Source organism: Aquarana catesbeiana, linkage group LG01, assembly GCF_042186555.1.
Source record: "Aquarana catesbeiana isolate 2022-GZ linkage group LG01, ASM4218655v1, whole genome shotgun sequence".
NCBI lineage: Eukaryota > Metazoa > Chordata > Amphibia > Anura > Ranidae > Aquarana > Aquarana catesbeiana.
Window position 1 is genome coordinate 601,808,308 of NC_133324.1, and position 13,585 is coordinate 601,821,892.

Here is a 13,585-nt window from a genome sequence, read left to right on the forward strand (position 1 = left end):
TCAGCTCCACCCCTCCCTCCCCGGGCCCTCTCCTGAGTGTTCCTGAGTGTGCTCTCCTGCCCCAGCAGCACATCTGACCCAGGTTCCCATCCATCTCCAAGTCCTCCTCCTCTCCAGGGAAGGATGCTGGGGATGTCAGGACCAATCAGGCTCTGCTAGGATCTGCTCTTCTTCTCTAGGACCCAGAATAAAGAAGAACCAGAAGCTGCTCCAGGCTGTCAAGACTGAGGGCCTGGGCACAGAGGCGGCTCTAGACTTTGTGAGGCCTTAGGCAAAACTTAGACATGAGGCCACGCTCACGTCCATAATGGGAAAAATAATTCAAGCAATAAAAAATAACTATGTCCCCCCACAGTGCTGCCGCCTTCCCTGCTCTTCTCTCCCATTGACTGCTGTGGAAGATCTTCAGGAAAAGGGGTTGGTAAATATGTAATTTACCACCCCCTTCCTTTTCTAGATGAACACAGTGAGTGTGTGACTGTGTTTACTCTGCTTCAGTTTATGAATGGGGAGGAGCCGCTGTCTCCTGTTCATTCATCTGCATTGCAGCTGAGGCTGCAGAGAAAGGGGTTTGGGAACTTGTTTCTTCAATCCCTTTCTCAGTCTAAAAACTGAGACTTCAGGGGTCTGTTTAGACCCCTGATATCTCACCAAAGAAGCCAAAAAACTCTCACCAAAAAAAACGTATTTTTTTTTTAAAATGTAAAATAATAATAATTAAAAAAAATGTAGCATAATTGAGCCATGGTCACTATATGCCACAGGTCACCATCTCCCTAGTAGGGGCTCCAGTGCATTACTTTGCCAATGATGCTATTATTATGGCACTGTACAATGGTGTGTAGGAGAGAAAAGTAGAGGGTATGACAGTGTGTAGTATGTACATTAGAGGGGTGCTGAATGTATGGTGGTGGGTAGTATGTACATTAGAGGGGTGCGGAGTGTATGGTGATGGGTAGTGTGTACATCAGAGGGGTGCGGAGTGTATGTGGGGGTAGTATGTACATGAGAGGGGTGCGGAGTGTATGGGGGTGGGTAGTATGTACATGAGAGGGGTGCTGAGTGTATGAAGGTGGGTAGTATGTAAATGAGAGGGGTGCTGAGTGTATGGAGGTGGGTAGTATGTACATGAGAGGGGTGTGGAGTGTATGGTGGGGTTAGTATGACATGAGAGGGGTGCGGAGTGTATGGGGGTGGGTAGTATGTACATGAGAGGGGTGCGGAGTGTATGGAGGTGGGTAGTATGTACATGAGAGGGGTGCAGAATCTATGAGGGCGGGTAGTATGTACATGAGAGGGGTGCGAAGTGTATGGGGGTGGGTAGTATGTACATGAGAGGGGTGCGGAGTGTATGGGGGTGGGTAGTATGCACATGAGGGGGGTGTGGAGTGTATGGTGGGGGTAGAATGTACATGAGAGGGGTGCGGAGTGTATGGGGGTGGGTAGTATGTACATGAGAGGAGTGCAGAGTGTATGGGGGTGGGTAGTATGTACATGAGAGGGGTGCAGAGTGTATGGAGGTGGATAGTATGACATGAGAGGGGTGCTGAGTGTATGAGGGTGGGTAGTATGCATATGAGAGGGGTGCAGAGTGTATGGTGGGGGGTAGTATAACATGAGAGGGGTGTGGAGTGTATGGTGGGGTTAGTATGACATGAGAGGGGTGCGGAGTGTATGGGGGTGGGTAGTATGTACATGAGAGGGGTGCGGAGTGTATGGGGGTGGGTAGTATGCACATGAGGGGGGTGCGGAGTGTATGGTGGGGGTAGTATGTACATGAGAGGGGTGCGGAGTGTATAGGGGTGGGTAGTATGCACATGAGAGGAGTGCAGAGTGTATGGGGGTGGGTAGTATGTACATGAGAGGGGTGCAGAGTGTATGGAGGTGGATAGTATGACATGAGAGGGGTGCTGAGTGTATGAGGGTGGGTATTATGCATATGAGAGGGGTGCAGAGTGTATGGTGGGGGGGTAGTATAACATGAGAGGGGTGCGGAGTGTATGGTGGGGTTAGTATGACATGAGAGGGGTGCGGAGTGTATGGGGGTGGGTAGTATGTACATGAGAGGGGTGCAGAGTGTATGGGGATGGGTAGTATGCACATGAGAGGGGTGCGGAGTGTATGGAGGTGGGTAGTATGTACATGAGAGGGGTGCAGATCGTATGAGGGTGGGTAGTATGTACATGAGAGGGGTGCGGAGTGTATGGGGGTGGGTAGTATGCATATGAGGGGGGTGCGGAGTGTATGGTGGGGGTAGTATGTACATGAGAGGGGTGCTGAGTGTATGAGGGTGGGTATTATGCATATGAGAGGGGTGCAGAGTGTATGGTGGGGGGGTAGTATAACATGAGAGGGGTGCGGAGTGTATGGTGGGGTTAGTATGACATGAGAGGGGTGCGGAGTGTATGGGGGTGGGTAGTATGTACATGAGAGGGGTGCAGAGTGTATGGGGATGGGTAGTATGCACATGAGAGGGGTGCGGAGTGTATGGAGGTGGGTAGTATGTACATGAGAGGGGTGCAGATCGTATGAGGGTGGGTAGTATGTACATGAGAGGGGTGCGGAGTGTATGGGGGTGGGTAGTATGCACATGAGGGGGGTGCGGAGTGTATGGTGGGGGTAGTATGTACATGAGAGGGGTGCGGAGTGTATAGGGGTGGGTAGTATGTACATGAGAGGAGTGCAGAGTGTATGGGGGTGGGTAGTATGTACATGAGAGGGGTGCAGAGTGTATGGAGGTGGATAGTATGACATGAGAGGGGTGCTGAGTGTATGAGGGTGGGTAGTATGCATATGAGAGGGGTGCGGAGTGTATGGTGGGGGGTAGTATAACATGAGAGGGGTGCGGAGTGTATGGTGTGGAGTAGTATGACATGAGAGGGGTGCGGAGTGTATGGTGGGGGGTAGTATGCATATGAGAGGAGTGCACATCGTAGAAAAGTGGTATATGGTGTTAATGAGCCCTGATTTATTGTTACATCCCTGCAGAGGCCACCTTGCAGTGGCATGCATAGAGCAACTGAAGTTGCACAGCACCAGAACTGGCCTCCCAGCCTGCTGCAGACTCTGCTCTCACCTCCCCCTCCCACATCTCAAGTCCCTGCACAAAGCCTGCCAGCTCACCTCCACATGGCATGTATGGGGGTGGGTAGTATGTACATGAGAGGGGTGCAGAGTGTATGGAGGTGGATAGTATGACATGAGAGGGGTGCTGAGTGTATGAGGGTGGGTAGTATGCATATGAGAGGGGTGCGGAGTGTATGGTGGGGGGTAGTATAACATGAGAGGGGTGCGGAGTGTATGGTGTGGGGTAGTATGACATGAGAGGGGTGCGGAGTGTATGGTGGGGGGTAGTATGCATATGAGAGGAGTGCACATCGTAGAAAAGTGGTATATGGTGTTAATGAGCCCTGATTTATTGTTACATCCCTGCAGAGGCCACCTTGCAGTGGCATGCATAGAGCAACTGAAGTTGCACAGCACCAGAACTGGCCTCCCAGCCTGCTGCAGCTCTCAACTCCCCCTCCCACATCTCAAGTCCCTGCACAAAGCCTGCCAGCTCACCTCCACATGGCATGTATGGGGGTGGGTAGTATGTACATGAGAGGCATGAACAAACTCCTCTCCTGCATGTGCGAGCATTCATTGCATCCCTCCTGGGTTCAGCAGCGGCCGGCAGCTCTGCCTCCACTTATATAATCTGTCTGCAGGCGGTGCTGCCTGGAGGACACAGAGGGGGCACTGGAGAGAGCCGAGAGTGGCAGAGGGAAGAAGCTTCTGGTCAGCGTGGCACTGATGATATAGCAGCGCTGCGGCTGCATACTAGGAGCGAACCTCGCTCATCCATCCGGCCCGCTCAATGGGGACACATTCCCTCCCATTCCTACACACATTTTAGGCTAATTAGGAGGCCACAAGGCCCCTGGGAGTGCGAGGCCTAAGGCGACATACCTACCTACTCTGATGATGATGGGTTTAATGGGATCAGTCATGGGGGGGGGGGGTCAGGACAGGCTGGGGGCAGGAGTGGACTAACCATTTGGGCACTTAAGCACTGCCCAGTGTCCCCATTCTGCTGAAGTCCCAGTTCCAGAATAAGTACTTAGCTCCACTAATTCACCTCCTATTGCAGGGGAGAATACACTGCAAGGGATTACATTGAGGGGATTTATACGGAAGGGGTTTACACTGGGGGAGATTACACTGCAGGGAGTACACTAGGGAGATTTACATGGTGGGGGTGGGTTTACACTGGGAGGGATTTACTCTTAGGGGAGAACACCGTGAGGATCACACGGGTGGGGGGGGAATACACTCTGGGATGAAGAAATACACTGGAGGGTCAGATATTTGTGCTGGGAGGAGCACATTGATATGACATTATATGACATTGACATTGGCGCTGGGGCACTGACTTGTGTTGTGATTGGTCACCTGGTGCTGTTCCACTTTCCTTGTAGCTGTATGTGTGTATCTGCTGCTACTGCAAGTGGACTGACCATGTAACAAGAACAGCGGTTACAGCTTCTGGTGCCAGCTGACAACAGGATGAGTGTGCTGTCGGCAGGGTTGGCGCTAGCAATAGGCAGGTAAGGCAGCTGTCTAGGGCACCAGGGTGGGGGAGGCAGCAAAATCCAGATCCCCAGCCACTCGCATGATAGATGGAATCGGCCAGGGCAGGTGGGATGGAAGCCCTACATGTAAGTCCAGGCTTGCCGCGATTTCCCCTCTCTCCCTCCTCCTGGACCGCCAGGGATCTATTGTGGGAGGTCAGAGAGGAACTGAAGTGGGGGGGTACAGTGGTTAACAGATGTGCAGGGGGGTACAGAGAGGAACTCATGTGTGTTTGGGGGGGGGGGGGGGGGTTGGGGGGTACAGAGCAGAGGGGACCAGATTTGGGGGGGGTACAGAGGGGAACAGAGGTGCAGAGGGGGACAGGCAGTGATGAAGAAATTGGGGTAATCTGAGGTGTGAAGGTGGAAGATTTGTGATGCTCTGAGGCCTGAAAATACAGGAATTGCAGGGATTTGAGGTGTGGAGATTTAAGTCCACCTTTGTAAAAAAAATGCAGGTAAAAAAAAATGTGCATTTATTATTATTTTTACTAGGAGCCTGTAAATCAGTGGTTCTCAACCCCTGTCCTCAGGACCCACTAACAGGCCAGATTTTAAGTATTTCCTTGGGGAGATGCAGACTAGAATACTGCAATCACTGAGCAGCAAATGATATCACCTGTGATGTATTTCAGTTATCTTGCAAACCTGGCCTGTTAATGGGCCCTGGGGACAGGAATTGAGAACCACTGCTATAGCGCATTGTCAGTGTATCTGTCTGCTCGTACGAACAGGCAGTTACACAACTAGCTTGTCCATATACTGCCAAAGCCTGTCCATATACTACCCTACCCTGTCCATATACCCATAGCTCCCAACTGTCCCTGATTTTGAGGGACTGTCCCTGATTTGGAACCATGTCCCTCTGTCCCTCATAGCTCCTCATTTGTCCCTCATTTTGGTCTGATCTATATAGTTGTATATAAAATGCACTTTTTATCTATCAAAAAGTGTTTCCCAGTGCTAAACCTTTCATCCAAATTCTAAATTGCTGTATTTGTAAGTTCCAAAAGCCAATATAACAGAAATAGCAGTGGTAAAAAAGCATCAATTTCTTTTGTACAATTCTCCTTTAGGGGGGTGTGGCAGGGGTGTGTCCTATGCCTGCATACTTTTTCTAATAGGTGTCCCTTTCAGAAAGTTGGGAGGCATGCATATACCTGCGGCTGGCATGAGGAAGCGAGCTGGTGCCACCACTATTTGTCTTCAGGCCGGGTCCAGAGGCGTAGGTGGGGACCTGTGTACGACAGCTGAAGAGATAGGTGGAGAGGAGCTGCAAAAATCTCAGTCGGGGCAGAGCCAGTGGGGGGGGGTGGCAAAATAAGGTTTTGCCTAGGGTGTCAAAAATCCTTGCAGCAGCCCTGCCGACAATTAAGGCCCGCACTGTAGCGGTCTTTTGGCTATAGCACGGGCGGCAAGTAGTTAATAAAGGACCTGTAATGCCATTTTCTTACTTACTAGGTAGTTATTCTTTTAAAACATAGTTATTCAATTTCTTTCTGGAACTACAAGGACTTAGCGGACCAAGAAAATGTTTTTTTATTGCAAGGGAAAGCAGATATCAGTGTTAACTGATTTACAGTATATTAGAAATGTCAGATTCTTCTCTGAAAGTTATATCCAATCCTTTATTTAAGATGGCATTAAACCCAAAAGCAAATACTTACCTGGCAGGGGAGATACCATGATCATGAAGGTGGTTCTCCCAGGGCGAGGCTCAGCCATTGCACTCTGGCTGTGCTGACCCCTGCGATTTCCTCAAATGCAGGAAACTCGACTGCATAATTTGTGGTAGTGGGGGACTGCGTTCGCGCTTGAAAAAAAAAAAACCAAAAGCAAACATTTATAATATTGCCACTTACCAATTGTTAGATCTTATGGAAGCATACATTTTTTTTTTTTTTTTCGTTTTTTTTTTTTTTGTTTTTTTTACCTGGTGATCTGGCCAGTACGTCTGTTGTTTTTCAAAAGAACAAGCTCGCCTGCAAACATATCAGTTCCAAGCATTGAGACAAACCGTTTACAACTGATGGAGAGCCAACAATGAGCAGCTTTTATTTATTCCTGTAAAATCTTTATCCCAAAAGAGAAAAAACAAAAAACTGTTGCTGTAACTGCTTGTGCAACCACAGTGTGAGCTGGAGCTTGGATTCAGATGGTTAGTGTAGCTAAATCTATTAGTACATCTACCCCCAGCCCTCCCCCCCACATACTGACAACGCTGCTGTCTGCTGTGCCCCTGTACTCCTTCGTCCAGTGTGGAGGCCCTCTAACACAGGGGATGTGTTACTGGCCAGATTACCAGGAGTAAACAGAGGGAAAAGCCTAAAAAAGAGAAAACAAATGCAGCCACCACTGAGGATTGGTAAGCTGTAATATATTACATTTTTGGTTTTGGGTTTAATACCACTTTAATCTAAATTTTCAGTTTAAAGTGGTGTTCCGGCCGAAATTATACTTTTTAAATAAAAATACCCCTATAATAACAAGCTTAATGTATTCTAGTAAAGTTAGTCTGTAAACTGAGGTCTGTTTTGTTAGTTTATAGCAGTAGTTTGTTATTTTATAAACTTACAGCAGGCCGTGGCCATCTTAAGTCTGGGCATCTGAAGCCAGACTGTATTTCTTCCTGGATCTCATCCTTGCAGATCTCGCACATGCTCAGTGCAGCACAAGCAGTGTAATAGGTTTCAGGTCAGGTTTCCATAGCAACGGCAGTGTCAGAGGAAGTTGCCGCCCCTTCCCAGAAGGCATTGCAAACAGGAAATGATGCGATGGGCCGCGGCCAGGGAGGAGGAAGTGAAAAATGAATACAGCAGATATACAGTAAGTGCTGGGAAAATTTTTTTAAAAATATCTAATTTGTTTACAGTGCACAGTTTAGTGAGGGATGCTGAAGAGTTGTAAAAGTGGGTGGAACTCCACTTTAACTGTGGTGATGCCAACCCCTCTTCTTCTGAGAGCCAGTGTCCTGCGTGGTCACTGTAGTAGGTTCAAGAAAGACTGCAGCATCTTGAAGGAAATACACAATCCTTGGAGCTACATACTAACCCAATATTGTATACGTTCTCTATGTTTTTATTCATACCTGTTGTTTCTGTCTGAACAATAGAATATGAGCCACTTCCTGCACATTACTATTTTTGCATTACATTTTTATTATGTCTGAAAGAGTTTCGTTTCAATGTTATCTTTTATATTTTACTTGTCATTCACCTATAAATATCTTTTTTTTTATTTTTATATTGCTTCAGAAGCCATGGTTTTGGGACCAAAGGGAGTTCTGGACAGATTATCCCTATCAGGTGAGAACCAAAATCTTTTAAAGCGCACCTTCAGTCATTTTTTCATCTTTCCATCTATTAAATCTTCTGCTTTTGTTGTTTTAACTTTGGACAGCAAAACATTTTTTTCTGCCAGTAAATACCTTATAGAGCCCACTTCCTGTTTCTTGTCTGGTAAAAAGCCTAGGCTTATGACATCATGCACAGCTCTCTCTCTCACTCTCCTGAGAGTTTGCCAAGAAGGAGGGGGGGAGTCATAAGTGGGCCAATGAGAGCTGCAATGCTGGAGGTGTGTGTCTGTGTAAATCCAGGAAGTGAACAGGCAGCAGCTTCAGCTGCCCACAGTTAGACTCAGTAGATTGCAGCCAGACTCAGTGGAGGGGGGTTTCTGCAACATATTTGGCAAGTACAGAATATATCACAGTATATATAAAATAATATGCAAAGTGGTTGGAGGAAATCTTCAGAATGGCAAAGATGTATTTATTACAAATTATGTGAGCAGACTGCAGTTCCTCTTTAATGAGGATATACATGACATTAAGGTCTATCTCACATAGGTGATTTTTATTTATTTTTTTGGAAAACAATTGTTTAAATTTGGCTTCTTTGAATCGTTAGCCCACCAAGGTGCTGGTGTATGAGTTTCAGCAGTGTTCTGGGTAGCAATGGGGAAACTTCCAATAGTAATAAATAGCCTGAACTAGCCGAAGGAGCCACAGGTTAAATTTTGGGTTCTCTGTTCTGCGCCTTGACTCCAAGAACAACCTCAGTCCATTACTGCAAGCACAATTTACAACACAAGTGAGAAATACCTTTCGCCTGGCTGTGGGATATGGCAATAAATTCACACACACCTGTTTAGTGATAAATACGCTTAATCTATTGATTGACTATTATAGCATAAGTAACAGTTAAACAGAATTGAACACACTCAGCAGGCAGGTTATCAATAAACAATGCATATAAACTTTAAATGCAACAAGGGTCCTTATAAATCCACACTAGGTTTTGAGTGCAATTAAACAAATAGACAGAGGTATAGTACCCCTTTAAACTGGCCAGCAGATAGAGCTACAAGGTAGTTACAACTAGGGGCAGTCCTTCGTCCTAAGTTTAGTTGGAGCTCGTTGGTGCATGTTGCGGCCATCAGTAAGGCTTGCAGGCAGTATTAGAGCTATGGGATCACTGGTTAAGTATCTCCTAGTGACTTTATTCCCTAGCAGTGGTAGCAAGTATTGGCCACAAGGCCTGCTCACCAGTCCCGGTAACACTGATTTAGTTGCCCCTTCGATCAGGCATCAACTCACTTAGGTTGCTTAGGGCGGCAGGCAGCATGGCAAAGACAGCATTCCGGGAGTGGCTTCGTCTCTCCACGATCCGGTCCCAGAACTGCTTCCCCACACTGTATCAGCTTCTAATGGCACCTCGTCCTCTCTACACACTGGCCCCAATAACTCGCTGCAAACTTCCCAAAATGGCTGTGGATTTCTGCCAACTCAGGCTCTGTCTTTCTCTGGCTGACAATCTTGGGCACAGTTGTTCTCTCCTCACTGTCTCTGCACTGTCATGCCAGAGCCTTTTCTTTTTCCTGGGCTCCTAGACTCTCTCTCTCTCTCTCCTCAGACCACTCTCCTTATTCTCCTCACAGACTCTTTTTTTCCAGGCTTCAGGATATCCCTCCTCCTCTGTTGGGGCACACAGTCCCTGGTGTCAGCGTGTGTCTCTCTCCTCACTCTGGCACCTCAGTTCCTTCCCCTCACACACTCCTCCTCTCCTCACTGTTAAGTGTCACTGTGTCCCAGCAAAGGACTTTTTGAGCCTTGGTATCTCTTTTAAGCAAACTTGTCTCCTGTCAGCACTCTCTCTCTATTTTACCTCAGTACTTTCCTCCATTCTGTCCCCTCAGCACTTCCTGAACCTCCCCTTTTTCCCAGTGTCTCCCAGTCTCAGTCTCTCAGTTTTCTGGAAGGAGCAGTCAGCATCTCTCTGTCTCCATTTTGTGGCCAAATGGAGAAATTGCATTACAAACAGTCTTTCATTGGTCCATGACAACATGCCTGCTACAAATCTATTAATGGTTCTTTAACATGTCCCTACTCCCTAACTGTGTGAATGCATTTCTTTAAACTTTCAGTGTTACCCAGGATGTTTCATGGACTTAAAGTGGATCTTTAGTCAGAAAAATAAGTCCTGCTAGATCACTTTAGGCTGGATCCTTTTGTAGGTATAGCTATGTAAAACATTGAAAATAAGTGCCTATACTGTTTAAAATCCAGTAATACACTGTCTCACCCTGCTTTGCACATGCTCAGTTGTTTTTAATTTTTGGCATTGTGCCAAAAATCAGAGCCATTAGAGGCCATTCTGCTGACATTCTGCTGACAGCCTAAAAATTTACTGCTGCTCAGGGGCTCTGGGCTTCAGAAAAATGGCAGCCTCCAGCAAGAAGAAACAGGTGCAATGCTGGTGGCAATTTACAGCACACACTAATTTTGGTAGCATAATTATTATGTGAAACATATTGTTCCTTGCTAAAGTATATTATTTCTTATCAAGCTATCATAGGTAAAGTGCTGTGTCAAAGTATTCCTGTATAGTTGCCACACAGTGGAAAAAACCATGTGTAATAAAAAAGAAGGTCTCCTGTTATTAACGTAGCCTATAGCATTGTTTCAGAGAAAATATTTATAATTTAAATAGTTATAATATTTTAGCTGATATACAGTATCAAATATATAAATACAAACAGGCATTCCTTTCTAACCATCAACCCATCAAAAATAAATATCTGATCCATGATTATTTTCACTTTATTTTTTATTGGTAAATGAACTAGGAGCTAAATGTCCTACAAACAGCAATAACTTGACACTCAAAATAATCAAGGTGATTATATTGCTTCTTTACTGGAACGGTAGGAACTATTTGCACTATTATTGTACCTCCCTATTATGGCAGTGCTGTATACCATAATTGTGAGGGAACTGTCCAGCACCCAGCTTGGGTGCTTCTGTCAAGATATAGCTTTCTCCAGTCTGGAACCAGGAACCAGATATTACAGCTGACCATCCAAGACTAGCCGACAAAAGCTTAGATGCAAACTGGAACTCTCTTTTTTGAAAACTCATACAGAATTTATATACCACACAATATCAGGTGAGCCTGATCACATTATCGTATACAATACAAACTGTAAACAGGAATATAATTAACATAGCTAAGGTGGAACAGCCAACATAAACATAATCTAAGTAAGCTAATCAACATAAACATATAACATCTCACAATATTTTGATAACAAGGTAACGTGGACACAATATTAATCTCATCTCCAAGATGAGCAGACAGGCCGAAACAATAGGTGACTCAATTAACAATGGGAATGCACACCTAGGAGGCACACAATGGGACAAAGACACTTAACACATAACACCTTAAACAGATTATACCAGGAGACCCCAGACAGGTTGCTTTGAACTGATGATATTAACATCTGCTCAGAGTATCAGAATCTAAAGCGGTCATTGCTGGTTTTGGGCATAGAGGTCCTAAATATGTATATGGGTCCTCCAGTTCCCAGAGTCTGTGTGTTTTGGGGAGACATAGACTTGAATCCGAAACAAGACCACTCCACAGGTCCCCCAGGCACTCACCTTCCAAAGAGCAGTGTTCCCTTAAAAGCCAGGGCCCATAGTCAGTAGGCAAGAGGCCACCCTGCAGTCCCTTCCAAAAGCCCCTGTCCTGGTTGGGTCTGTCACAATAATATTATACATTCATATTAACTAAGGTAGATAGGCATTCCAAAAATGTTTTGCTTGCTCTCCATATTTCATATTGTGAGCAACATCTGATGGGGCCTCTTGTGAGCAGTGTTACCCTGTGGATGGTATGGCATGGTTGGCTTTTCAGTGTATAAGTTAGCTAATTGCAGCAGGTCTATTAATCTGAAACAATCTGTCTTGGGCAAGAAAAGATTTGGAAGAACAGCGTCCACCCACTTTATGAGATGATCAGTAAACACTTAAACATATCTATGGCCAAAGGCAATCTTTTGTACTTGCAGGTAGTTCATCATCAACAGATCCCGTGGAAACTAAGAATGTAGGGTAAGTATGGAGATTTCTCATTCCTTCTATGAGTCACATTAAAAATCCAACACGGACTACCCACTTCTTCTACCGCAGTAGTATCAACATGTGTACATTTTGGTTTTCCATAGTGCTCCAATCTTCCTTTCTCTCATACGCCTTTATATTTGCAATGGAATGCAGATTAAGGCAGTCTCACCTTTCACATAGTCTATATCTAATGGGGCAAGAAAACCTTTCTACACAATGCTGCACACAGAACCTGCAATCTAAATAGCAGATTAACTTTTTTAATAGGCAAACTCTCTTTAAGGCTTTGCTTTCCACAAACATTTTACTGGCATTTGTACTGTCCTGCTTCTGAAGCAATTTTCAGTTCTTGCCCTTTGCTCTTCACTACTACTGTCTTGCTTTGGAACCTCGGAAATGTGGTTGTCCGTCTGTACATGAGCTATTGTGGCAAAGTTGGTTTCTTCAGAAGCTTCCCAATCATCTTCATCTTCCCCTATTAGTGACTCCAGGGAACATCTAGTCACTACATCCATATTATTGTGAGTTGACCCACATGGTGTCATACCTCACCTGAAAGTTATTGTTTGCCAATCTTGCCACTTATATTATTTTAGAGCTACAAGCCTGCCATCAAGATAGACTAATGGTTTATTGTTAATGGCTTCAGAATATATCCTTGACAGATACCCCATGATTTTCTCAGTGAAAGCCTAAAAATCCCAACTTGACTTATGCAAACTCTGACTCTGTGTACGCTTTCACATATTCGTGCTAAAACAAATAGTACCTGGCCCTTTCAAGCTACCACTCCAGCAAAGTCAGCAATTTACCTTACCAGACTTTGATTATGAATTAGTGGATACCTTTAACCCTTCTGAACGCACTTCCTGATATCATATCTTTGTGCAAGAGTCATTCCAGGAGGATGAACTCCCCTCCATGGAAGAAGAATCAATATTTTTCTGATTTCACAAACTGCAATTATTTTTCTGTTGGGACTAACTTGGCTATATGTACATATTGCAGTAACTGAAGACTAATGAAAAAGTCACATCTGGTGGCCATCTACCTTCAACAAAGCCCTCCCTTCACACCCAAGTGTGCCTTTGACTGAAAGTTTATGGCTGTGCTGGTCCACCAATTACTTAGGCTTTTCTTATGTTTGCAGTCAATACTCATCTGAACCAATGCTATCCCAACAACCCCTTGAGTTTCCTTATAAACTGCTTCCTTACACTTTATTTTTAAATGATCGAGTAGAAAGGCTTACTCTTCCTGACACCCCGGGCTATGTCTGAAAATTTCAAGGAGAAATTTGAAATAAATGCCATTTACATACGTATCTGACATATTTACCTTACTGTCAGATTCATTTTTCTTCTTTATACATATGGAGAGATAACAATCTTCTAACTTGCAGCTCAGTTCACATTCGTTTGGCTGTAATTTGATCCAATTTTCAGTACGATTACGTAGTGTGACTTTGTTGTGGTTTTGATGCATTTTTGCTGCATTTTTTACACTAATGCGTTTTAGCTCATCCCTGCTGTCAGCCAGCAGGGATGAGTCATTGGTTATTAAGGAG

The 13,585-nt window shown here is 45.2% G+C and overlaps 1 protein-coding gene and 1 non-coding gene across 4 annotated transcripts in view; both read left to right on the forward strand.

Moving 5' to 3' along the window:
* LOC141107806 (ceramide synthase 4-like) overlaps positions 1–13,585 on the forward strand; it is a 229,100-nt gene that overhangs the window by 119,329 nt on the left and 96,186 nt on the right. For all 3 annotated transcript variants that reach the window (XM_073598809.1, XM_073598799.1, XM_073598790.1), the window contains one exon: positions 7,868–7,918. In XM_073598809.1, coding sequence (XP_073454910.1) covers positions 7,868–7,918 — 51 coding nt within the window. The remainder of the gene's footprint in view (positions 1–7,867; positions 7,919–13,585) is intronic.
* Positions 6,273–6,431, forward strand: LOC141124302 (U1 spliceosomal RNA). Its single transcript, XR_012240872.1, has one exon. It is a non-coding gene; the product is annotated as a U1 spliceosomal RNA (small nuclear RNA).